The sequence below is a fragment of the Pimephales promelas genome, chromosome 4, assembly GCF_988280905.1.
Source record: "Pimephales promelas chromosome 4, fPimPro1.hap1.1, whole genome shotgun sequence".
NCBI lineage: Eukaryota > Metazoa > Chordata > Actinopteri > Cypriniformes > Leuciscidae > Pimephales > Pimephales promelas.
Genome location: NC_142772.1, coordinates 47,552,599 through 47,579,732, shown reverse-complemented (window position 1 = coordinate 47,579,732; position 27,134 = coordinate 47,552,599). Strand labels below are relative to the sequence as shown.

At 38.1% G+C, this 27,134-nt stretch overlaps 2 protein-coding genes and 1 long non-coding RNA gene across 4 annotated transcripts in view; 1 reads left to right on the top strand and 2 right to left on the bottom strand.

Annotated features, from left to right (window-relative positions):
- mapkap1 (MAPK associated protein 1) overlaps window positions 1-14,396 on the bottom strand; it is a 47,939-nt gene extending 33,543 nt beyond the window's left edge. The window contains exons 1-4 of the mRNA XM_039655063.2: window positions 14,221-14,396; window positions 12,141-12,579; window positions 1,771-1,860; window positions 1,535-1,683 (exon numbers count right to left, since the gene is read on the bottom strand). Coding sequence (XP_039510997.1) covers window positions 1,535-1,683; window positions 1,771-1,860; window positions 12,141-12,414 — 513 coding nt within the window. The 5' untranslated portion in view covers window positions 12,415-12,579; window positions 14,221-14,396. The remainder of the gene's footprint in view (window positions 1-1,534; window positions 1,684-1,770; window positions 1,861-12,140; window positions 12,580-14,220) is intronic.
- A 3,674-nt stretch (window positions 14,397-18,070) lies between these two features.
- Window positions 18,071-27,134, top strand: part of pbx3a (pre-B-cell leukemia homeobox 3a) — a 52,621-nt gene continuing 43,557 nt past the window's right edge. Inside the window, exons 1-2 of one of the 2 annotated variants that reach the window (XM_089130631.1) lie at window positions 18,071-18,905; window positions 20,140-20,213. In XM_089130631.1, the coding sequence (XP_088986757.1) occupies window positions 18,730-18,905; window positions 20,140-20,213 (250 nt within the window). In that variant the 5' untranslated portion in view covers window positions 18,071-18,729. The remainder of the gene's footprint in view (window positions 18,906-20,139; window positions 20,214-27,134) is intronic. The other variant, XM_089130632.1, reaches the window with a different exon arrangement.
- LOC148981777 (uncharacterized) overlaps window positions 19,669-27,134 on the bottom strand; it is a 25,861-nt gene continuing 18,395 nt past the window's right edge. Inside the window, exons 2-3 of the long non-coding RNA XR_016168404.1 lie at window positions 23,063-23,150; window positions 19,669-20,190 (exon numbers count right to left, since the gene is read on the bottom strand). This is a non-coding gene — a long non-coding RNA (uncharacterized LOC148981777). The remainder of the gene's footprint in view (window positions 20,191-23,062; window positions 23,151-27,134) is intronic.

Here is a 27,134-nt window from a genome sequence, read left to right as displayed (position 1 = left end):
CATTAAATTAACTCTGCCATTCATTTAAAGCCCCATATTTTTCAACACTGGTGAGAAGGGTTCAGCCCTGCAACATTCATGTGAGGGCTGCTTAATAATGTGAGGGCTGTCTACTGAACATGTTAATTTAATTAATTAGTTATGGGGCAAAGTAATGCATTAAATTAAACAAATTTCAACGCCTAAAGCCTAAAAGTTTGTGTAATAAATTCTATGTTGAATCAAAAACTATTTTCTTTTTCTAAAACAACTTTTTGTAATGACATTAGGCTTTTCTCATTTAACACAATAATGACTTTCTCAGCCAAATTCAATGTGCGATTAATTCGATTAATTTATCTACACATCGTGTAAATAATTAAATTAAGAATTTTAATCGCTTTACCGTCCAAGTTATTATAATTAGGGATGGGCAACGATTAATCGCATCCAAAATAAAAGTTTGTTTTTACATAATATATGTGTGTGTAGTGTGTATAATTGATTTGTATATATAAATACCCACACATGCATGTACATATTTAAGAAAAATTTGTTATTAATATATGAAATATTTATATTTATATATAATATTAATTGTGAATAAATATATATAAAATATATACATGCACATATTTCTTAAATATATACTTTGTAGATGCATGTGTGGGTATTTATAAATACAAATTAATTCTACACACTACACAAACATATATTATGTAAACACAAGCTTTTATTTTGGATGCGATTAATCGCGATTAATCGTTGCCCATCCCTAATTATAATAATCTAAAACTGAAAATAAACCATAAAAAATGAATTACTTGAAATAAAATAAACATTAACTAGATAAAATACAAAATAAAAAAATGCACTTTTTATTTTATTTTATTATTTTATTTTTAATGTCTTATTTTATTTCAGATAGTCGCCAAAGCAACATTTCCTATTTTCATTTAGTTAACTTGATGTGCTAAAATAACTAAAACTGGAAATAAGTTAATAAAACTATTTTATGCTTTTCAATGAGGTTTCATTTGTTAACATGGACAAACAATGAAAAATACTTCTACAGCATTTATTAATCTTAGTTCATTATAATTTCAACATTTACTAATACATTTTTTAAATAAAAAAGTTTAAAGAATGCACTGTGAACTAACATGAACAAACAATGAACAGTAGTATTTTTTAACTAATGTTAACAAAGATTAATAACAACAGTAAAAAAGTATTGTTCATTGATAGTTAACAAATGAGACCTTAATCTAAAGTGTTACCTAAAAAACTATTAAAAAAGTCAAATACACAACCAAATCACCAAATAAAAACAATAAATAATAAAAACTAATAAAAAACTATATTAGTATCTCAATAATTCTAAAATAGCACTGATAATGATGCATTACTTTGTCTAACTATAGATAAAGGGACATTTATTTCTACATTTAAAAATATGATATTTTGATCTCATGTTGACCTTCTGTATTCAAGGATAATCCAGCATGTAATTTTAGAGGGAAAGTACTTGGTCTCTAGACACAGAAGTGCTCACCTTGCCATCAAATTTGGAGTATTCGTTGAAGGGGTTGTTGAGCTGTTGGGGACACTGTTCGAGCCTCAGCGAGAGTGTGGATTTACTGCCTGTGCTCCGGGGCCTGTCCTTAAAGTCCTTCTTGTCAAAAAGCGAGCTCAAGTCATCTACTACAAAAATCAACAGGGGAAAAAACATTCAGAGGACAAGAAACGGAGAGGAGATAATAAATGCGAGCATGGCTACCGCTACTGTACCTGATTGAGACGAGCTTCTCTCTTTCCACTGGATATTTTTGCACTTGATCTGGTTCTGTCGTTCTTTCCTCAGTCGCTCCAGTCTTTGAGCTTTAAACGAAAAGACTTTCATCTCATTAACTGTGTCAGTGGTGTGTGACCCCATTAGAGTTCAAAATGGTCAACTTCAGTTAAATGAAAAGCAACTGTGATTGACAAATACAAGGGCTGAATTCACCTGGTGGATAAAAAACATTAAGGGGGTTATGACACCTTTCAAGCTATGATACATCTTTGATTAAAATGCTGAAGACAGACAGGTTACTATCAGACGGATGATTTAAATATTAAAGTGCTGATCGTCTAACAAACCAATGTTTAACTACATTAGACATTGGTTTTCCTTGACAATACAAGCTGCCAAAAACGTTATTCGCTGAAATGTGACCGTAATATTTGTTCGTGAGATTCAATTCAAAAGAAATTAAAATAATAAAACAAGATATTTTGCATAAAGAAAAATATATCGCATAAACATAGCTGCTAATCCTGTCTGGAAAATGTGTTGTTTATTTTATTTTAATCAGCATGAATTACATTTCTTACAGCAAACACTTTACAAGTCTAATTTAATACTTTATCATTATTTTTCCCATCACATTAATAACAGAGCCAGACCGATATTATCGGCCGATATTAGGCATTTTCCAAACTATCGGTATTGGCAGTTATAATGGCCGATAAATGAATATTTAAAAAATTAAATAAAAACGGACGAAACACGCTTGAACCATGTCATGAGTGTTGTGTAGTTTGTCCACCAGAGGGCGCTCTACACCGTTCCTGTCGGCAACACTCGTTGAGTTGGTCACGATACATACATTGCTTGAATAACAATTAACTCATCATCCCCATCAGTTCTCTCAACTCAAATAAGCATGACAAAATTTGTGGCCGGTGGAAGTTTCCTTGGCCAGTTATATTGAAAATGTATGTTTTACAATTTGCAGTATGACGTTATCCATTGCTAAATTATGGCTAGCTAACCATAAAGCTAACTAATGCCACTATCATCAGTCTGTTCTGTTGTGACATTAAAATAAACTTTTAGAAAGTTTCTCATAAATAACCACAAATAACTAATGTTAGGGAAATCTGTTAATGTTTTGTTGCGCCTTTCTGAAATAAAAAAATGAAAAAATATTGGCCGATATATCAGCATATCGGATTTTAAAACCAAAAAAAAATATTTGTATCGGTATCGGCCTTCAAAATCCTTTATCGGTCGGAAGAATCATTTTTATATATTGTTGACATCATGAAAGCAATGTCACACAAAGGGAAAAAATGCATAGCACAGTATACAAAGCACTGTTATTCGAAGGTCTATTGGGGAAAAAAAATCGGCTGTTTTGCATAGAAATACCATCTGAAGCAAACTTGGAAAAACACAACATGACATTCATTGTAAGCCAGACAATCACGGTCTAAAAAACACTCAACTTTAGTCTTATATTCTGGAGTGACATTTTCCATTTATTTCATGAGGTCTACAACTGATCTACATCATTTTTAATTTTACAAACACATACTAAATATGCCTATATGGAGCTCGTCTACAAGATGCATAAATGCTAATTGTTTAGAATACAGAAAATGTTGTATTCAGAGTAGTTTTTGTACACTTGGTACCCATTTGTGTCCTTAAAACTCAAATATTCTGCATTTTGAGAGCGAGTACAAATATGCAGCACTCGAACTTGAAGTATGCAGATGTACGTTTCCCTTAAAGGACTTTTGCTCTAACATCTCTTATAGACAAGTGACCACAAAGCATGAAATATGCTCTTCACAAATTTGTGAACTTTGTCCATCGTTGCATTATGAACACTCATAATCTCTATTGTAAAGTAAACTCTATTGTTGTCTTGATTGTTGCTTCATTAATGCACATTAAGTATCTTTTCTATTTCACAATGTGTACTTTTGACATTACCTTGCCTGACTGGAGCAGGTATTTAGTTGCGATATTAGTTTCTAGGCAAAATAAAAATATTAGCTATTTGTAGTAGACTAAATTTCTATATTAAGTACACCTGAACAGCCGTGACAGTGATATAACAATCTCAATACAGTAATACGTCATATAACTGACGTCTTGGGACGTCTTTTGACCATAAGTTAACATCCGCCGTTTTAGGGAACCCTAGATGACGTTATCGGATCCTAAACCTACCCCAGACCTAAACCTACCCCGTCACCTAACTGACCTTAAAAGTAAAGCGTCAGTTGTATGATGTCCCAGGATCGTCATGTAACTGATGTTAAAGGGTACCCTAAAACAGCGGATGTTAACGTATGGTCACCCAGTTATATGACGTCTTGGGATGAGACTGTGTTACTCAATAAGGTAATTATATGGACCACAAATTCCACATAACTATCCAAAAAAAAGTTGAATCGATCTGTGTTTCTAGAGGACCAAGTCGAACTTCAACTCTATTAAAAAACAAACAAAACAAAAAAAAAACTATGAAGATCATTTGAAGTCATGAAATAATTAGGAAAAATATTCCGTCAAATTAAAGATTAATATCTTGAGATCACAAAATGAATTGCTGAAATTCAAACGGAATATGATTGATAGATAAGATTCATATTGATATTTTCAGCACTGTTTCCTGTCCTGAACACTTGCTTACCAGCAGGCTCAGGTCTCACGAAACTGTCTTGTCGTCCTGGGGACAAGTTGTTCAGATGGTTGATAATAGAGGAATATGTCAAAGATCCCCTCTCCAACAAAAGCATTGCAAAACCAGAGCTAAGCCACATCCACTTCATCAAAGTTAGAAAGCCAAGGTGCTAGTGTAGCCCAGGATTAATTCATACTCCAATATTTGCCATGACAAGAGGAACTGACTGAAACCGAATGACTCCTAGAGCAAACCTCGACATAACCAGGCGTCAGTATTTCAATCCTTTTTACAGAGACTACTAGACAAATGTTTGTGTTCAAACAAGCATAACGTAATTAGAGACTCGCATACTTGTGTTTAAATCTGCAGTAACACTCTAAACAATGCTGGGTTGTTTTAAGCCAAATTAGGGTAAAATATAGACAAATGTTGGGTTAAAAATGTCATTTCACATTTTAACCCAACTTCAACTGTACATTTAAGTGCATGTTTAACCCAACATTTGGGTTAGTCCATCCATATTTGACCCACATTTGCGTTGAAACAACCCAGCATTTTTTAGAGTGTATATTGTTTCCAAAGCAAAAAGTATATCTGTAATGTGAAAACTGAGTCACTGAAGATGTGGTTTTGAGGAATTGCTGATTTTATTTAATTAGAGAATCACATCACTCAAAACCATTTTAGTACAAAATGCTGGGTTGTTTTAACCCAAATTTGGGTAAAATATGCACAAACCCAAATGTTGGGTTAAGATGTATAATTTCAAATTAACCAATTTTCAACTTTCTTCTTATTGCATTTTTTAACCCAACCCAACATTTGGGTTTGTCCATATCTGACCCAAATTTGGGTTGAAACAACCCAGCATTTTTAGTGTATAAAACAGCATACACTCTAAAAAATGCTGGGTTGTTTAAACCCAAACTTGGGTCAAATATGGACAAACCCAACCATTGGGTTTGTCCATTAAAATAAAATTTCAAGTATTATATTTAAATTTAACCCAATAGTTGGTCCATATTGTACCCTACTTTGGGTTTAAACAACCCAGCAATTTTTAGAGTGTAAGGCATTGTGTGTTTACTGAAAAAAAAAACATGACACACACACATACTGTATGTTGAACACAAACAGAGTATTCTCTGAAATAGTAAAAAAAATTGTGTTTATACTGATTATTTGGAATATGATTAATAAACAAGAAAGACTTTAATATTTTTAGAAAATCATCAGATAGCTGATTCCAACAACAAAACATCCAATTTACCTAGAAACAGATTTGCAAAGGCAAGATCGTCTAAGAGTTCAAATCAATTTCAGTCAGTTGCCATTCCCAGATAACAACCACATTCAGACTAATCCTTGATCGCGAAAATAAATAAATCACATAATAAAATAACAAATTCCCCCAAACAAACAATTCATTTGATATCAAACGGTCCCTATTGAGATCAAAACGCTTAGTCAAATTTCTTTTGTGTATTTATGGAAACATTTATTGAGCCCCAGATTATTTTTCCTGCTCAATTCTCTGTGGCTGGTACAGTAAAGCACATAATACATGTAGCGCTGCATAGATGAAGCAGATAAAGGATACTCAAGAACTCAAAACTGACTTTCTGCTTTGTTTTGCTCCAAGGTTTCAGCCTGTAGGGATGGGAATAGTAAGGAAACTAACAAGTCAGATTCCACTTAAAGAGTCTGGATCCTCAAGGTTGGCATTAACAATTCTCTCAGCTCAGAATGAACACTATTTAGAAAGCAATTCTTTTGATTGCAATTTAGTGTCAAATGATTTCAGATATTCGACAAAAATGAAAATTCAGAGAACCACTTCCTCTGATGCCATATTTTGTAAAATGAATAAATGTCTTTTAGATCAATGATAACTTTCTGGAGGCCTGAGCCAGTTCTTGATTCCCAGCCCTAATAAGCTATAATGTAGGGATGCACGATATATCGGCGAGCATATCGGCATCGGCCGATATATGTTCATTTTTAATGTTATCGTTGTCGGCCTGGTAAGAAAATGTGGCCGATATATTAAAGCTGATAAATAATGTATTATTCCCTTCAGCTGAGACACTTGTTGAGCACTGTTTATGTTTTTGAATTTCTTGAAATATGATTGAAGCACATGTGCAGCGCAAATCTGTCATATCGGCTATACAACACTATAACATGGACATGGATTTAATTGTGAGACTTATGTTTTTGTAATAAGGCTCTCAAAATTAGGATTTAAGTTTATCGGCCGATATATCGGTTATCGGCTTTCAAATATAAAGTATTATCGGTATCGGCCAAAATTTTCATATCGGTGCATCCCTACTATGATGTCTGTCCATCTGCAAGCCACGGAGCAGTTTAGTTGATGACCAAATAAATACTAGTCTTGATGTAAAGATAACACATCACACTTATTTAACTTAAGACTTTGTTGTTTAACTTCTTTAAAAGCAAGCTGTACGTCCTGTGTGAGACCTAAATGCCTTGCATTTATCCGCATCATCAACCTGACTGCTTACACAGACAGATTTCACGTTTTCATGCATTGCAGAGAGAAAGAGAAATAACTAAAGAATCATGGGCCGACACCGCAGAGCAAAATGGTGCAGAAGCGTGAAAAGGTTCAGTTTAGGCCGGCATCCCATTAGCAGGTTTTTAACATTCAGCATGTTTGATATTATCAGTTACCAAACTCTTGTGGCCTTGGTAGTGACCAATGAGCTTCAAGAAGACAATGATGAGCAAATATATGATCCCACAGCAAAATGCAAAGCCACATATTAAAAATGCTGATAGAGCAAGTTAAGCATGAACGCACTGGTCTGAGCGATACTGGAATTTATAACTTTGATTTAACAATCATTATGATTACCTGTCAAAACATTAAAGGATTAGTTCACTTTTGAAAAAACTTTTGCTGATAATTTACACACCCCCATGTCATCCAAGATGTCCATGTCTTTCTTTCCTCAGTCGAAAAGAAATTTAGGTTTTTGATGAAAACATTCCAGGATTTTTCTCCATATAATGGACTTCAATGGGAACCGGATGGTTCAAGGTCCAAAAGATAGTGTTAATAACAGTTTCAGATGCAGCTTCAAATGTCTTTAAACGACACCAGACGATGAATAAGGGTCTTATCATGCGAAACGATCGGTTATTTCAAAACTTATTCCAAAAATGTAACTTTTCTAAGGACAAATGCTAGCCTTGTAATATATTGTGAGGCGCGTTTGCAACGTCACGTAATACGTAATTACGTTCAAAAGGTCACGGGCGACGTAGCCGGAAGTACAGAATCAAAATCGTCCGACATCGTTTTTTTACCTTTTAATTCCTTTTTTGTAAACGGCGTTTGAGTTAGTTTTCACGTTCAACCTATGCGATCAACTTGTAAACACTGACTCTGTACTTCTGGCTACGTCGCCCGTGACCTTTTGAATGTAATTACGTATTACGTGACGTTACAAACGCGCCTCACAGAATGGAGAAAGGCTAGCATTTGTCCTTAGAAAAGTTACATTTTTGGAATAAGCTTTGAAATAACCGATCGTTTCGCATGATAAGACCCTTATTCATCGTCTGGTGTCGTTTAAAGACATTTGAAGCTGCATCTGAAACTGTTATTAACACTATCTTTCGGACCTTGAACCATCCGGTTCCCATTGAAGTCCATTATATGGAGAAAAATCCTGGAATGTCTTCATCAAAAACCTAAATTTCTTTTCGACTGAGGAAAGAAAGACATGGACATCTTGGATGACATGGGGGTGAGTAAATTATCAGCAAAAGTTTTTTCAAAAGTGAACTAATCCTTTAAAAGAGTAAAACTACAAAGTACCAGACAAAGTTTGGATTTTTTAGGCTGGATTCACATATAGCGTCTAAAAATGTGTAGAAAACGCTGGGCGCCGCATTCTCCTTTTCCAAAGCGCTAGGGCGGTTGCGCTCCGGTTGGTTCTTGTCACGTGACCTACTGTGCGCTTATGGTGCGCTTGCGGCATTCTGAAAAGTTGAGATGTTTTTATCTCGATGCGGCTTGGGAAAAACGAGCACCCGCGACGCTTCCATTATGAGCGCGCATACCGCGCGCCTACATTTGAAATAACAAACTCGAGCGCGCAAAAGACGCGATATGTGAACAGGCCCTTAAAGGATTTGTTCACTTTTGAAAAAACTTTTGCTAATAATTTATCACCCCCATGTCATCCAAGATGTCCATGTCTTCCTTTCTTCAGTCGAAAAGAAATTTAGGTTTTTGATGAAAACATTCCAGGATTTTTCTCCATATAATGGACTTCAATGGGAACCGGATGGTTCAAGGTCCAAAAGAGAGTTAATAACAGTTTCAGATGCAGCTTCAAATGTCTTTAAACGATATCAGACGATGAATAAGGGTCTTATCATGCGAAACGATCGGTTATTTCAAAACTTATTCCAAAAATGTAACTTTTTTAAGGACAAATGCTAGCCTTGCTATATTCTCTGAGGCGCGTTTGTAACGTCACGTATTACGTAATTACGTTCAAAAGGTCACGGGCGACGTAGCCGGAAGTACAGAATCAAAATCGTCCGACATCGTTGTTTTTCCTTTTAATTCCTTTTTTTGTAAACGGTGTTTGAGCTAGTTTTCACGTTCAACCTATGCGTTCAACTTGTAAACACTGACTCTGTACTTTCGGCTACGTCGCCCGTGACCTTTTGAATGTAATTACGTATTACGTGACGTTGCAAACGCGCCTCACAGAATAGAGCTAGGCTAGCATTTGTCCTTAGAAAAGTTACATTTTTGGAATAAGCTTTGAAATAACCGATCGTTTCGCATGATAAGACCCTTATTCATCGTCTGGTGTCGTTTAAAGACATTTGAAGCTGCATCTGAAACTGTTATTAACACTATCTTTCGGACCTTGAACCATCCGGTTCCCATTGAAGTCCATTACATGGAGAAAAATCCTGGAATGTTTTCATCAAAAACCTAAATTTCTTTTCGACTGAAGAAAGAAAGACATGGACATCTTGGATGACATGGGGGTGAGTAAATTATCAGCAAAAGTTTTTTCAAAAGTGAACTAATCCTTTAAAAGAGTAAAACTACAAAGTACCAGACAAAGTTTGGATTTTTTAGGCTGGATTCACATATAGCGTCTAAAAACGTGTAGAAAACGCTGGGCGCCGCATTCTCCTTTTCCAAAGCGCTAGGGCGGTTGCGCTCCGGTTGGTTCTTGTCACGTGACCTACTGTGCGCTTATGGTGCGCTTGCGGCATTCTGAAAAGTTGAGATGTTTTTATCTCGATGCGGCTTGGAAAAAACGAGTGCCCGCGACGCTTCCATTATGAGCGCGCATACCGCGCGCCTACATTTGAAATAACAAACTCGAGCGCGCAAAAGACGCGATATGTGAACAGGCCCTTAAAGGATTTGTTCACTTTTGAAAAAACTTTTGCTAATAATTTATCACCCCCATGTCATCCAAGATGTCCATGTCTTTCTTTCTTCAGTCGAAAAGAAATTTAGGTTTTTGATGAAAACATTCCAGGATTTTTCTCCATATAATGGACTTCAATGGGAACCGGATGGTTCAAAGTCCAAAAGAGAGTTAATAACAGTTTCAGATGCAGCTTCAAATGTCTTTAAACGACACCAGACGATGAATAAGGGTCTTATCATGCGAAACGATCGGTTATTTCAAAACTTATTCCAAAAATGTAACTTTTTTAAGGACAAATGCTAGCCTTGCTATATTCTCTGAGGCGCGTTTGTAACGTCACGTAATCCGTAATTACGTTCAAAAGGTCACGGGCGACGTAGCCGGAAGTACAGAATCAAAATCGTCCGACATCGTTGTTTTTCCTTTTAATTCCTTTTTTTGTAAACGGTGTTTGAGCTAGTTTGCACGTTCAACCTATGCGTTCAACTTGTAAACACTGACTCTGTACTTCTGGCTACGTCGCCCGTGACCTTTTGAATGTAATTACGTATTACGTGACGTTGCAAACGCGCCTCACAGAATAGAGCAAGGCTAGCATTTGTCCTTAGAAAAGTTACATTTTTGGAATAAGTTTTGAAATAACCGATCGTTTCGCATGATAAGACCCTTATTCATCGTCTGGTGTCGTTTAAAGACATTTGAAGCTGCATCTGAAACTGTTATTAACTGTCTTTTGGACCTTGAACCATCCGGTTCCCATTGAAGTCCATTATATGGAGAAAAATCCTGGAATGTTTTCTTCAAAAACCTAAATTTCTTTTCGACTGAGGAAAGAAAGACATGGACATCTTGGATGACATGGGGGTGAGTAAATTATCAGCAAAAGTTTTTTCAAAAGTGAACTAATCCTTTAATGTTGTAGAAAGTCTCTTATTCTCTTCAAAGCTGCATTTATTGGACGAAAATTTAACCAAAAACTAGTGATAAACTGGATTTTCAGCTACATTTTCAGTTTCTGGGTAAATGAAGGGTGCTCCGAATCGATAGTTAAGCCCCGTTCACACCGCCAGCGACACGCAGCGACAAAGCGACAAGATCCCATTCATTTCAATGGAGCGCTGGCGACATCCGGCGACACGAGCAACAGTGACCGTTGGCGACAGAATGTGGGCGTGTCAAGCGACAAAAGTTGAGAATTTTCAACTTTATGCAAATGAGAAACGATTTTCGCAAGCGACAACCAATAGGAAAGAAGACTTTCAGTGGAGCTCACGTCACCGTCTCGAGTGCAGGGCAGGCAAGACAGAAAGAAAGAGTTTGAGGACGTTTTCACTGTTTTATATGATTTGACTGTAACCACATACATGGATAATAAAACGATGCATGGAAAAGAAACTGTCGACAGTCTCAGTGAGTTTAATTCATACATTTAACGTTATACAGTAGTTCGAGTGTTGTAATTTTATGATGCACCTTTAGCACTGCTGCAGTTCATTTTACAATTTCTCCTGCATTACGTTGACTATTAGGGACAAGCAATTTGATTTTTTGTCAAATTCGAATGACGTTTTTATCATTTGTGACAGTATGAGTGAGTTTAATTTATTCATTGATCGATCGTTGATGTAGTAAATGATTTAATCCACTGAACACAGCTGTGGAGATATAAAAACACTCTCCCAACAGCATATGGTTTCTTTTTAGCCTTAAAAGTCATTTATTCCCAGTCAAATTAAAATTATATATCACTCGTGATGGTCTTTTGTATAGATATGGCCAGACGTGCAGTCTACCAATAACATCAGAGTGACAGCACTACGAACGCCCACAAGCAACATCACAGTACAGAGCCTAGCGACAAAATCGCTGGCGGTGTGAACGGGGCTTTATCGGCCGATAATAGCTTTATATAGTTTGATCTGTGGTCTCTATAAAGGCCGATCAGAAGAGACAAATGTTCTATGCGCAACTAAAATTGCTTCACTATATTTACCTTGATTTTTAATTTGGGGGAAAAAAAAGTAATGGAAGCCTTTTAAGTTTCTGTGACAACAGGTTTACAAATTGCTCTTATCACAAATCGAATGAAATCTGCCCGAAAATAAAGTGAAGCTGGCCACTATATACACTTTTCCTAAAACTAAGTGCGAGAAGGTTTTATGCGATACGTCTTTAGCTGTACCAACCACATCCGAAAGCTGGAGATTCAGGGCCCGGAAAGCAGAGAAGTGAGAGTCCGACAGCTACTTGCCTGTGTTGGAGCGCCGTCGGATGCCAAAGTCCCAGCTGGAAGTGATGTCGACAGACTGAGAGAGTTCGCAGGTCTGGCCTTCTCCTCCACTGCCGGCGTCTCCATACGAACCCCCGGACGAGCCCCCGCCAGCGGACGCCACCGACGGATGGCACTTCTCCAGATCCACGTCGTGATCGATCAGGACCATCTCGCACATCCCGGTGTCATCGCTGGTCACGTGGGACTGCCGGATGTGGGCCAGGATGATGGCGGGGTTGTCGAGGAAAGCCATTCTGAGCACCACCCCCTCGCCCCTCTGTCGCTCTCCGGGTCTCTGTCCGGATGTGCCGACCCTCAGTCGGAGATGGAGGCTGAAGATTCCTCAGCAATGCAGCGTCTTCTTTTCCTTCTTTTGGGGGTTATTTTCTCCTCTCCATGGTGGGACATGGATGCCTGCCTGCAAGGTAACACAACCCAGAGGTTTTATCATAAAGCCACCACAACACTCAGGGACAGTTCACCCAAAAATTTAAATTCTGTCATCATTTCCTCTCTCCCTCAAGTTGTTCTGCTGAACACAAAAGAAATTAAGGCAACACTTTACAATAAGCTAACATTATTAACTAACATGAACTAAAAATGAGCAATATATTTGTTATATTTGTTTTATTAATCTTTGTTAATGTTAGTTAATAAAAAGCCAGCTGTTCATTGTTTGTTCAAAGTGCATTAACTAATAATTTTTAATAATGTATAAGTAAATGTTCAAATGAATTGATTAATAAATGCTGAAGAAGTATTGTTCGTTCTTAAACCATGTTAACTAATGAACCTTATTATAAAGTAAAGTGTGACCGGATTTTTTGAAGAATATGGATAACCAAACATTTGCTGGTCTGACTTCCATAGTATGGGGGAAAACAATACTGTAAGGCAATGTGGTCCATCAACTGTTTGGCTTCCGATATTCTTCAAAATATTGTCTTTTGTGTTCAGCAGAAGAAAGACATTCATACAGGTTTGGAACAAGTTGAGGTTGAGTAGCTATGATGACAGAATTAATAATATTTATTATAATATTTCACATATACATGAATTACTAAGGCCTCTAAATGATTAAAACTTTATTGAAATTCCTGTGGTACACACACTCTGCAAGGCTTCTAATGATAGTTTATACAACACCAGTAGTATAATTGAAAAAAAAAAAAAAAACATCCCAAGTCAGCTCATTATGCTGTGAAATCTGATTGTTATAAGGTAAATGCAAGAATAACTTTTGTTTTGTTAGTTATATTTAAAGATAAACACTTAATAAACACAAATAGCCTCTTATTAAGACTGGACGATATAGAGTGACAGCTGATATTTATATGCATTTTACGCAAGTACCCTAGTCTGCTATGATATATCATGGTTATGTAATAATGTTATTGATTTACATTATAAGGTATCAGAACTTCAGCCTAATTTTTAGCCATATAAATACAACAACATCAGCACCAAACTGCATGTTAAAACATAAAAAGATCAATAAGGTGTAAAATCCATTCAACCAGTTTGGGACAAAAATCACGAGGACTGTACACACAGGTATAAGGGATAAACCGGTCTTCCAGGCTCTAGTCTTGTTCTTATGAGGATGTTTATGACCTAAACACACAGTAAAGTAAATACATGGTGGTGTGTCACTAACTAGACACAAGCTGTCAAGATCGCTCCTGTCACCAGAAACCTAAAAACAAACTTCTGAACAGGACTACGACATAAGCAGGGACAACCGTACCAAATAACTACACTACATGTTACCGTGTTTTTAAAATCATTCATTGTAAACAAACGAGAACTGATGGAGCTAAAATGCTAACTAGCCAGAAAGCTAACGAATTCTAAATTCTAACCGCATTAATTGTGTTCGTTGTAAAGGGGAACTGATCACAATAGTACTCACGTTGCTGTCTGATAAGAATACGATTATATTTGAATAATACTGTTGATAAAACACACGTAAGTAACAGCTGACTGAACGCGCAAGTCAGGCCCTGCTAAAGCTCGTGCTAATCTGCTCGATAAGCCTCAAACATCACCTCATCATTACCTTCATTCATGCCTATAACAGCGGCTGAAAACATCACCGACACGCCACACCGTCTGAGCGAGGGACTGACTGGACTGTCTCATTTCATACTTGTGGAGATATCGTCCCAAAAACAGAATAAACGTGTCTGTTGTTTACTCTGTTGTTCCGGTGTTGGTGGTCCTGTAAGCTACTTCCTGCGAGTTTACCCCTCATACCGGAAGTACATCACTCTGGGAAACACCCTCAAGAACCAAAGATGGACAAGACATGCGGCCAATCGAGAGAGAGAGAGAGAACGATAGAACGATAGAACGATGGATGGATGGATAGATGGATGGATGGTTGGATGCAATAGATAGATAGATAGATAGATAGATAGATAGATAGATAGATAGATAGATAGATAGATAGATAGATAGATAGATAGATAGATAGATAGATAGATAGATAGATAGATAGATAGATAGATAGATAGATAGATAGATAGATAGATAGATAGATAGATAGATAGATAGATAGATAGATAGATATAAATCGTATGATGCAAAACATTTCCATAGTCTGTTAAATAAACAGAAATAGAGTTTAATTGCTTTTAGTTCTATTTTTTTTTTTTTTTGCTATACTGAATTATATTTTATGATCTGATGTCTTTATTTTTTCAATACATAATAAATGCACTAGCCTCCTTCATATTAACTCAATACAATGTTATTTTGCAGGGAATAGTGTCAATAGTACATCTTATTTTATCAAAAGTCAGCATTAACGATTCACAGGAACTGCACAGAGACATACGTAATCCTTCAGTCAAATTCTTCACTGTAGTGAAAATGTGCCCGTTTTAGGGCTATTTCTGCTCAGATCATAAACAACAACAACAAAGATGAATCAGATTTTCAGATTTATATAGTAATTTATATGATACAGATACGGTGATAAAAGGAAAATACATTCAGGCTGTTGTTCAGCTTCAGTCAGTTCAGTGTTGATTCAGTTCTGTTGTAAAGATCATCAAATATTAAATTAGTTCATTTAATATATAAAGCAGCTCAGCACAAAATTATGTCAATGATGTCATCATCCAGCTCAGTTCTCGTCCAATAGTGTCAGTTCAGTCAGATCAATAATATTGCTAAAAACTGTGTGCCCATGCAACTAAGCAAGCCAGAGGCGACAGTGGCAAAGACCCCAGACTTCATCAGGTGACAGAATGGAGAAACCAGGATCAGTCTCTCACACGCTGGTGCCAAGAGCATTAGCAAGACCAAAGAGATTGTGATGGACTTCAGGAGAGGAGAACACAGAACACCATCAACGAAAGCTCAGAGAATCCTCATCCGGACTCAGCATCATCAGACGACAGCTTCTTCCCCACAGAGAGCTCTTGATCTCCCACATTCAGCTCTTCTTCAGTCTCACACTGGACACTTATATACTAGTCATCCTAGTTCACTGGCTGACTTGAGCTCATATTGTATTATAGTGTGTATTTTACATTGTATAATGGGGGGATATAAATTCTATATATATTCTGTGCATTTGTATCTTAAGTGTATAGTGTGTGCGTGTGTGTTCCCCACCCCTAATCCTACCCATCTCCACCTCCTGATCCCTAACCCCACCCCTAATCCTACCCATATCCGCCCCCTGATCCCTAACCCCACCCCTAATCCTACCCATCTCCACCCCCTGATCCCCAACCCTACCCATCTCCACCTCCTGATCCCTAACCACACCCCTAATCCTACCCATCTCCACCCCCTGATCCCTAACCCCACCCCTAATCCTACCCATCTCCACCCCCTGATCCCTAACCCCACCCCTAATCCTACCCATCTCCACCCCCTGATCCCTAACCCCACCCCTAATCCTACCCATCTCCACCTCCTGATCCCTAACCCCACCCCTAATCCTACCCACCTCCTGAACCCTAACCCCACCCCTAATTCTACCCATCTCCACACCCAGATCCCTAACCCCACCCCTAATCCTACCCATCTCCACCCCCTGATCCCTGACCCCACCCCTAATCCTACCCAACTCCTGAACCCTAACCCCACCCCTAATCCTACCCACCTCCTGATCCCTAACCCCACCCCTAATCCTACCCACCTCCTGAACCCTAACCCCACCCCTAATCCTACCCACCTCCTGATCCCCAACCCCACCCCTAATCCTACCCACCTCCTGAACCCTAACCCCACCCCTAATCCTACCCACCTCCTGATCCCCAACCCCACCCCTAATCCTACCCATCTCCACACCCAGATCCCTAACCCCACCCCTAATCCTACCCACCTCCTGATCCCCAACCCCACCCCTAATCCTACCCACCTCCTGAACCCCAACCCCACCCCTAATCCTACCCACCTCCTGATCCCCAACCCCACCCCTAATCCTACCCACCTCCTGATCCCCAACCCCACCCCTAATCCTACCCACCTCCTGATCCCCAACCCCACCCCTAATCCTACCCATCTCCACCTCCTGATCCCTAACCCCACCCCTAATCCTACCCATCTCCTGAACCCCAACCCCACCCCTAATCCTACCCACCTCCTGATCCCCAACCCCACCCCTAATCCTACCCATCTCCACCTCCTGATCCCTAACCCCACCCCTAATCCTACCCACCTCCTGATCCCCAACCCCACCCCTAATCCTACCCATCTCCACCTCCTGATCCCTAACCCCACCCCTAATCCTACCCACCTCCTGATCCCCAACCCCACCCCTAATCCTACCCACCTCCTGAACCCTAACCCCACCCCTAATCCTACCCACCTCCTGATCCCCAACCCCACCCCTAATCCTACCCATCTCCACACCCAGATCCCTAACCCCACCCCTAATCCTACCCACCTCCTGATCCCCAACCCCACCCCTAATCCTACCCACCTCCTGAACCCCAACCCCACCCCTAATCCTACCCACCTCCTGATCCCCAACCCCACCCCTAATCCTACCCACCTCCTGATCCCCAACCCCACCCCTAATCCTACCCACCTCCTGATCCCCAACCCCACCCCTAATCCTACCCATCTCCACCTCCTGATCCCTAACCCCACCCCTAATCCTACCCATCTCCTGAACCCCAACCCCACCCCTAATCCTACCCACCTCCTGATCCCCAACCCCACCCCTAATCCTACCCATCTCCACCTCCTGATCCCTAACCCCACCCCTAATCCTACCCACCTCCTGATCCCCAACCCCACCCCTAATCCTACCCACCTCCTGAACCCCAACCCCACCCCTAATCCTACCCACCTCCTGATCCCCAACCCCACCCCTAATCCTACCCATCTCCACCTCCTGATCCCTAACCCCACCCCTAATCCTACCCACCTCCTGATCCCCAACCCCACCCCTAATCCTACCCACCTCCTGATCCCCAACCCCACCCCTAATCCTACCCATCTCCACCTCCTGATCCCTAACCCCACCCCTAATCCTACCCAGCTCCGCCCCTGATCCCTAACCCCACTCCTAATCCTACCCATCTCCACCTCCTGAACCCTGACCCCACCCCTAATCCTACCCATCTCCACCTCCTGAACCCTAACCCCACCCCTAATCCTACCCACCTCCTGATCCCTAACCCCACCCCTAATCCTACCCATCTCCGCCCCCTGATCCCTAACCCCACCCCAAAACCTACCCAGATTTTTCACTATAATGATGATGAGGAGGAGGAGAAGGAAATCAAATTGTTTGATTCACAGACACACACAGTAAAGTATAAGTCCAATAGTTAGGCTGCTGATCAGACACAGACCTATTCAAATATATTAGTTTAGCCTTAGTAAATTGATACAGCCATATTGATTAAGATAATTTAATAAAGAGGTAACTTGATTTGTGTGTGTGTGTGTGTGAGTTCCAAGCAGGTCATCTTAAAATAAACAGGCTCCTGTAGAATATTATATTGTAATTGTGAGCGCGAGCCCCGGGTGGGCGGAGCCGAGAGTCCGCGCGCTGTTGTGCAACACTGGCTACATCATCTTCATCATCAGCATCAGGAGGAGCTGCTGTGCACGAGACACACACAGCAACCCACACGGATATTCTCACAACCCATTACATCTGCTGTAGATCATCCACAAGACAATGTGCATTTAACAACCTGTCTGAGCTCAGCAGGAGGAAGGAAGAACACTGGAACGCCAAGGGTTTATTGCAACTTATATTCAACACATTTTTATTTTCCTTTCGCGCTCGAGGACGGAAATCAAATCAAAGAGGTGGGATTTTCTGAAGTTTTGCAGAAGCTGCCGCTGGACTCGATGGAATAATAGTGTGTAACTACAGAGCGAGGCAGATGATGAACAAGCAAAGCATCAACGTGCACTAAACTGGAAATCAGAGCATCGTTTTATTAAAGCACTTTTTGTTTTGCGCGAACTCATCGGGACTTTTACGCATCCATCATTTTAATGTAGCTGATATATCCAGGACAGCATCAACATCTCTATCGTGTGGAATAAAAAAATAAAAAATAACGAAAGGCATTTGAGCCTGAGGATGGAGGAGCAGAGTCATCTGATGCACACCCTGGGCGGCGTGACCCTCACCGGACTCCCGGGGGCTCTCCCGGTGCCTCATGATGGAGCAGACGCGAGGAGCAAGCAGGACATCGGAGACATTCTGCATCAGATCATGACCATCACCGACCAGAGCCTGGACGAGGCTCAAGCAAAGTTAGTTTTACAATTACAAGGGCACTTCACATTGCTGGCCATGTTAATACACTTTATTAATAAAGACAACAATAACGTGTAGCCCACTCGCAACCAGCTTCGCATGCCACACTTTTTACTCCATGCTGTGATTGTGAATATTTATCAGCCTGCCAATCTTCACAGTAATGAATACCAAAATATTTTGGGTAGCCTACTAAAATATTCATTGCTGTTATATTAATGTACAATTAATTTAACACATCCTATAGCGGGGCATGTTGTCACACGATGGGGTCAGCTGTCATTAAACAGCCTATATATCTCTTATATATATATATATATATATATATATATTAGGGCTGTGCAAAGATTAATTGTGATTAATCACATCCAAAATAAAAGTTTGTGTTTACATAATATATGTGTGCTGTGTATAATTATTTTCTATATATTTAAATACATATGCATGCATGTATATATTTAGTTTAAATATACATTTATATGTATACATTTAAACTAAATTATTCATATATAATATGTATAAGAATGATTTGCATGTAAAATACATAATCTATATTATATATAAATATAAATATTTTCTATATGAACAACACATTTTCTTAAATATATAAAAGCATGTGTGTGTATTTATATATACAAAATAATTATACACGGCACACACAAATATATAATGTAAACACAAACTTTTGTTTTGGATGTGCTTAATCGCGATTAATCTTTGCACAGCCATATATATATAAAATATATATGTGATATGGCTTACAGAAAATTATGATAAAAAACGTACAGAAAAAATTATAAAACTTAGGCTAAGTGACAACTTACCCCGACATATATGAAAAATAATCAGTTTTTAGAACAAACTAAAGGACAAAGCATGAAATCAGTCATGTGTCATCTCTACCAGATTGGTTGGTGTTTAATCATATTAACAATGTTAGGGTTATACAGTATATACAGTTTCATTTGTTGCACACTACCACTTTTAGAGACACAGGTGTTGGTTTAACCACAACAGTCTGTTTTTAGAAAAACCTCTGCCCTTAAAACAATACATTAAAAGTACTCTTTATAAATGCACACGCATGAAACATAATAATATTTTATGTTGGTTTCCAAATGAGAACTCACATGAAGCTGCAATCAGGAAAATATATTTAGAAGATTTTCAATGCCAAGTACAATGTGTGGATGTGGAGATCTTCTAAATAACTTGTGTTTTCTTTGATAGAAAGCATGGGCTGAACTGTCACAGAATGAAACCGGCTCTGTTCAGCGTGCTCTGTGAAATCAAGGAGAAAACAGGTAAGCGCTCCTTTATGCCCCACACAATACACCTGCACGCATGCTGCTCTTCAATACACACCGCTGTTCTGCTCACAATAGCCAGCACCAGTCCCACGAAAGCTCACGTTTATACAGACAATAGTGCTTTTTACACCGACAGATGCTTCCTTACCGAAGTGGAAATGAGCTGCGTGTGTGACGTGTTCTGACGCTGTATTTTGTAATGGTGTGGTTGATATCTTCAGTAGGCTTATTAACTTGACTGCGTGTTAACAGAGCACTGCATGCAATAAGAGGTCTGGAGATGATTTGAATGTTTTAGTGTTTTCTGTACTCATTGATGTAAGCATGCAGAAACTATATATGAAGAGTTCAGATGCAAAAGCCTCTAAGTGCCATTTGAAATTTTCTTCTTTAATGATGATTTTGATCAAACTTGTATATTTAAGTTCAGTAATTTCACTTAAATAACAATTAATAGGTAATTATCATTGCCATTTAAGTGAAATTACTGAACTTAAATATACAAGTTTGATAAAAATCATCATTAAAGAAGAAAATTTCAAATGGCATTTAGAGGCTTTTGCATCTGAACTCTTCATATATACTAATGTCTACTCTTAGAAGAAATGGTTCTGTTTAGAACCAGAAATGGTTCCATCCCCCGCTTCATATATGGAACTCCAAAATGGTTCTATATAGAACCATTTTTTTGGGGTAAAAGGTTCTATTGGCCAAGTATGGAACCCCAGGGTTCTAAAGAACCCAGAGGAACCCTTTTTTAAGAGTGTATAGAACCTTTTAGGGGTTCCAAATACATAGCGCTGATAGCACCTTTTAAGGTTCTATATAGAACCTTTTCTTCTAAGTGTGTATATACAGTATGTATAGCTTAGCTTTACAATATTTCATTGGCTTGATATTTCTTTGTAAGTGTAATAAATGAAATAATTCAAAATCCTTATTCAGTAATCACAAACACCTTGGAATGTCGTGGAAATTCATTGGTGAACTGTGTGGGGCAATTGGTTGTGTAAAAGTAGCACAGAACATTCCTCCGTCATGACAGCAGTTCAGTGCCAGAGCAGTAAACACTGACATTGCCATGGTAGTGTGAGCAACTCCCCTTTCAACACTGGATATTTTCACAAATGCAAGTTTTGCAGTGCATGCATATTTGTATAAATATGCATCTCTCAATCTGCAAAATCAATTGTCAGCTTTAAGTAAAGCAAAGCAATCGCATTTGATTCATTAGGTTGATTTACAGGCGTGCTTTATATTAAGTAAGCACTTCTGAAGTCTACTGGGGCCATTTTAGTATTGACGCAATCCCACAAAGCTAATGAGGGATATAAATCCGGCTGGATATTATATCTCTATTTGGGCAATAAAAAATATAACGGAAGTTAAATACATCTCATTCTGGCTGTTGTGTTAGTAATAGTCGTGCAGAAAGTGGATTATGAATGATAAAGCAGGAGATTTTAGCATTTTCTTAAAGGAGTAGTTCACTTTAAAAAAAAACTTTTGCTGATAATTTACTCATCCAAGATGTCCATGTCATTCTTTCTTCACTCGAAAAGAAATGAAGGTTTTTGATGAAAACATTCCAGGATTTTTCTCCATATAATGCACTTCAATGAGGTCCAAATGAGAGTTTCAGTGCAGCTTCAAAGGGCTTTAAACAACTAAGGGTCTTATCAAGTGAAACGATCGCTCATTTCAAAAATAAATAACAAAGTTTAAGTTTTATAAGCTCAAATGGTCACCGCTATCAATATGCGGGAGAGTCCCGGATCTTCCCGGATGTCTGTATGGGAAACCCTGATGATAGCCTAACAGCTTGGATAACGTGCACAATTGTGTTACGATTCAAAAACTTTATTGTTCATTAGACAAAACAAAAGCATTTCATTTTCAAATGCGTGTAAGCCTCGTGTATATATTTTTTTAAATATATATAAAAGCAATATTCGAATAGTAACTTCTTCAGCATTCGAATAGTATTGGTTTTTTAAATATTCGAATTATATTCGAATTTCGGAATTCGTTCCAACAGTCGTGCACAATTGTGTTACGATTCAATTGTGTTACGATTCAATTGTGTTACGATTCAATTGTGTTGCGTGCACAATTGTGTTACGATTCAAAAACTTTATTGTTCATTAGACAAAACAAATTGGTTGGTTTTTTAAATATTCGAATTATATTCGAATTTCGGAATTCGTTCCAACAGTCGTGCACAATTGTGTTACGATTCAATTGTGTTACGATTCAATTGTGTTACGTTTCAATTGTGTTACGATTCAAAAACTTTATTGTTCATTAGACAAAACAAAAGCATTTTATTTTCAAATGCGTGTAAGCCTCGTGTATATATTTTTTAAAATATATATAAAAGCAATATTCGAATAGTAACTTCAGCATTCGAATAGTATTGGTTTTTTAAATATTCGAATTATATTCGAATTTCGGAATTCGTTCCAACAGTCCTAAGACACACGTCAGCCGCGGCACTGAACGCGGATCCACAACAGAACCGAAGACGATACAATGCTGAATAAAGTCGTAGATTTTGTTATTTTTGGACCGAAATGTATTTCCGATGCTTCAAAACATTGTAACTAACCCACTGATGTCACATGACTACTTTGATGATGTCTTTATTTCCTTCCTGGACAAGGACAGTCACATTTCCAATGGAGGGACAGAAAGCTCTTGGACTAAATCTAAAATATCTTAAACTTTTTGGGACGACATGAGGGTGAAGCATTAATGACATCATTTTCATTTTTGGGTGAACTAACCCTTTAAGTGAGCTTCAGTGGTTAAGATGTGCTTGACTGTGGTGGGTGGATCATTACCCTCTCTCGGCGCAGGCTGGTTGTGTTCGGCTCGCTTACCCTGTCGGCAGTGGAGGACTGTCAGAGACGGGCGGCACGGATCAGTGGCCTGGAAAATGGACACGAGAATGGAGCATAATTGATTTAAATCCCCGTCGTTTCTTCCCTGCTTATGTGTTTCTATGTAGAACTAAAAGCATATGTACATTTCTTGAGCAAATGTGCTTTGTGAGTGTTGTGATTGCGAGGCCAAAAGCATTCAGCAACAAAAAAAAAACGCTGTTTGTGAAGCATTAGTGGAATAGTTGATGAACTTTACCTGCACTCAGAGAAAAGGCACAAAAGCTGTCATAAGGGTGATACTCTTTCATAGAAAGGTGTAAGGTTAGGTGTGAAGTGAAGGTACAATTGTGTTCCTATGGGTACAAAATAACTGTACCTTTAAAGGTCCACAATAGAGTGCCGAAGTTACGACGTCACTCTGTAGGCCAAAACGCGGAAGTGAGTTAGCATTTTAGCAGTACGGTTCCCTCGCTCTAAAGCCTATGGGATTTTTGAATGGGTTTTTGCTAAATCGCCTGAAATAAGGTCTGTGGTGAACAAAGCCTCGAAATATTTTCACGTTTTGATCTATGACATAGAACACACAGTTATAACCTGCTTATGGTTTTTTAAACTTTATTGTGTTTTTTAAAATCTTTATATAGGCTTCAAAATGTATACATTTTGGATTAACTTGTAAAGATTATCTTGCTAGACAAAACGTGTAAGGGTCAAACACAGATCATATTTTTTTTGCGATTTTCCAAAAGTCTATGGGGAAAATGCATAGCTGCCGAGTTGTCCTACAAAGTGACGTCATCACTTCGGCACTCTATAGGTCATTAGGGTATAGAGAGCCTAAGCCCCTCCCCTTCCGGTCGGCCACCATGGGACTTTAGTTTTTCTGAAAAATATCAAGCTAAATGTATGAAGTAAAGGGAATGTTTGACAGTCACCTGACAGATTTGACACTGAGTTGGGTCTGAAGCTAAAGTATCACGGCATTAATTTTTCATTTCCCCAACCTCGTCTATTTTAATATATGACATTTCCCGTGTGACATGCATCATGCATGCGATGTGAGTGCCATTTTTGATCTGCAGTCGTCCATAATTTTTCCACATGGGATAAAAGCCTGAGAGGGAAGGGTCGTATATTCATTCTATAGGGAGAAAATATAACGCGAGTCCGAGTCGTGCTGATCAAGACGTCATGTGTGTGACTTTCACACAAGGCCGTTTCCTCTTTTTATCATGCATTGGGAAGTTGTGTGCATGCATTTTTGTCATTCATGGCAACGCAGGTGTGTTCTCCATGGTGCATGAGAAATAATATTCAAACTTTAAAGAAATTCCTTCAGATTAAATCTTTATGGGCCATTCTTTGTGATTTAAAACTGAAACTTATTGAAAAAATGCTATTATATTATATTCGGCTACTCTGCCATTTTTGATATTGGTAAAGTTCGACATTGGGGATTTTTAAATTAGGGACACTTTTGACAACTTTGAATCTTGCAAAAATTATATTCATGAATAAGTGGCCTTGATCACATGGAAATTAGTATAAAGTGACAATGTGGATTTCTTTATGTCACTTTTCTTTTTAACGTTTTTTGAGGAAAATAAGAAGATAAGCCATGGTTTTTATAACAATAACGTTAGCTATTGTTAGCTAGCATGCAGTCACTTTGTTTAAAAGAAAAATTTGTTCAGAATTGTACAATAGTACAGAATTGACGTTTTCTGACGTTTTACTGAATTTAAATTTTTTTTTTTTTTTACAAAATTGCAAACAAGTTCAGGAAAAGTGCAAAGTGAATGAATATATATATATAATTTCATACAGATTATTTGTGCAGTCATTGTAGCCAGCTGGGTTACGCCCTCCAAAGACACATCAGCAATGATTGACAGGCAGAGGTGCTTTCTGATTGGCTAAAACAGAACCATTGGCCACTCCCCCTTTGTTTACCGAGTCTAGAGATACCTATACCTATTCCGCAATACCTATTTCAATGATCATTTATTAGAGACATTTATTTGTGCTCTTACAATAAGGAAAAGAAAAAAACAGATTTGGCGTTTAGTGTAAATACTAGCTAGTTAGCTACTTGTCAGATACTATTTGCACCTCAGTGTTGTTGTACATTAAACAGCATGTAATAACAGTGTGTAAATGATTATTATTAAAGTTGTTAATAAACAATAAAGCCCTCGCTAAAACCCCTAACTTTATTATTAAACACACATTAGACACTTTATTTATACTATTCTACATTTTTATTGAAAATAAATGCCTTTCCGATCTGATGTGCGATGGGAAAAGTGAGTGGAGCGAGTTCGGCAAAAGGCGGATTTAAACTCGGGTCGATTTGCATCAAAATTGTTTGCTACACACACCTTTCCCGGCCTACAATATTGACAATCCAGCGTGTTGCGTTATTTTGTCTTGCCCAACCAGCCGTCAGTGGGCGGAGTTAGTGTAAATAGCCTCTGCCAATGAGGCGGGCTGTTTGCACTGTGTAAATAGACACTTGGTAAAAATAAAGTTTGTTATGATTAGTCTGGAAGTCACAGACATGTGGTTTCCTCTCTGCAGGACTGACACACACGACCCTCGTCCAGGGTTCATCAGATATTTCACTGCAGAAAGTGGGGTGCAAAAAGACTGCAGTGAAATGAAAATTTAATCAGCATTTTCTCTGCCTTAACAAGGCAAGAAACCCTCATTTGCTATAGAGGGGAAGAAACTGATATTTTATTCATAACCGTTTTGGAAGTTGGAAGTCATTTTTCTGAGGAGAGGTGAAAATAAGACAACAAACGAAAGCTTAAAACTCGCTGCAAAGCACAACGGCTTAAAACTTCAAAACAAATACTCTGTAATGCAATATGTCATCTCATTAGCGTATTCACATTCCTTCTAGCACACGTACTTTTGGAGATGCAACATCATAAGATATCAACAAATTGACAGCATATAAAGACATACAAATGCTTACAAATCTTTGTGATTGTTGAGTTTTATTCTAATTACAAATAATGCACAATTTGGATTTGATTTATAAATAAATTTGCGATTTACTGATAACCAAGAGTCTCGATGTGGGATTGTGTTCGAGTTGTGGTTTTGCTTTCCTTCAATTCCAGTTTTCCAGTTCACTTCAATGGATTTGTAAACATTTGTAGACATTTAAAGATGCACATGCATAAAAGACTTTACGATATATATATATATATATATATATTAGGGCTGTGCAAAAATTAATTGCGATTAATCGCATCCAAAATAAAAGTCTGTGTTTACATAAATATATTTGTGTGTGCTGTATATAATTATTTTCTATATATAAATACACACACATGCATGTATATATTTAAGAAAATGTGTTATTCATATATAAAATATTTATATTTATATAATATAGATTATGTATTTAAATATATATACAGAATTTAAACGCAAATAATTCTTAAATATATACATGCATGCATAGGTATTTATGTATACAAAATAATTATATACAGCGCACACAAATATATTATGTAAACACAGACTTTTATTTTGGATGCGATTAATCGCAATTAATTTTTGCACAGCCCTAATATATATATATATATATATATATATGCTGTCAGTATGTCGATATTGTGTTGTATGGATATGATTGATAATCATCACACGGGTTTTGTTAAAAGGAAGAGCTCATCATCAATTCTTTATACTGGACTTGATTTTCCCACAGTGCACTTCTCTTTTCCCTGGTCTTTTATCATCAGATCTCTTTTATAGCCTATCTCTGTTCAGCAGGTTGGGTTTATGACTGTCTATCAGTCGTGTCAATAGATCGCCTCCTGGGAATCTCACGCTGGACGTACTCAGATACAGTAACTGAATGTCCAAGGGACTTTTAACTGTGCTGTTATAACATGAAATACAACCAATGTCGGATACACACTCTTGTTGGATCGCTGTTCTTCTCACACTGTCACAACTGTCACACAATGATATATTAAAGGAGTAGTTCACTTTTAAAAAAACTTTTGCT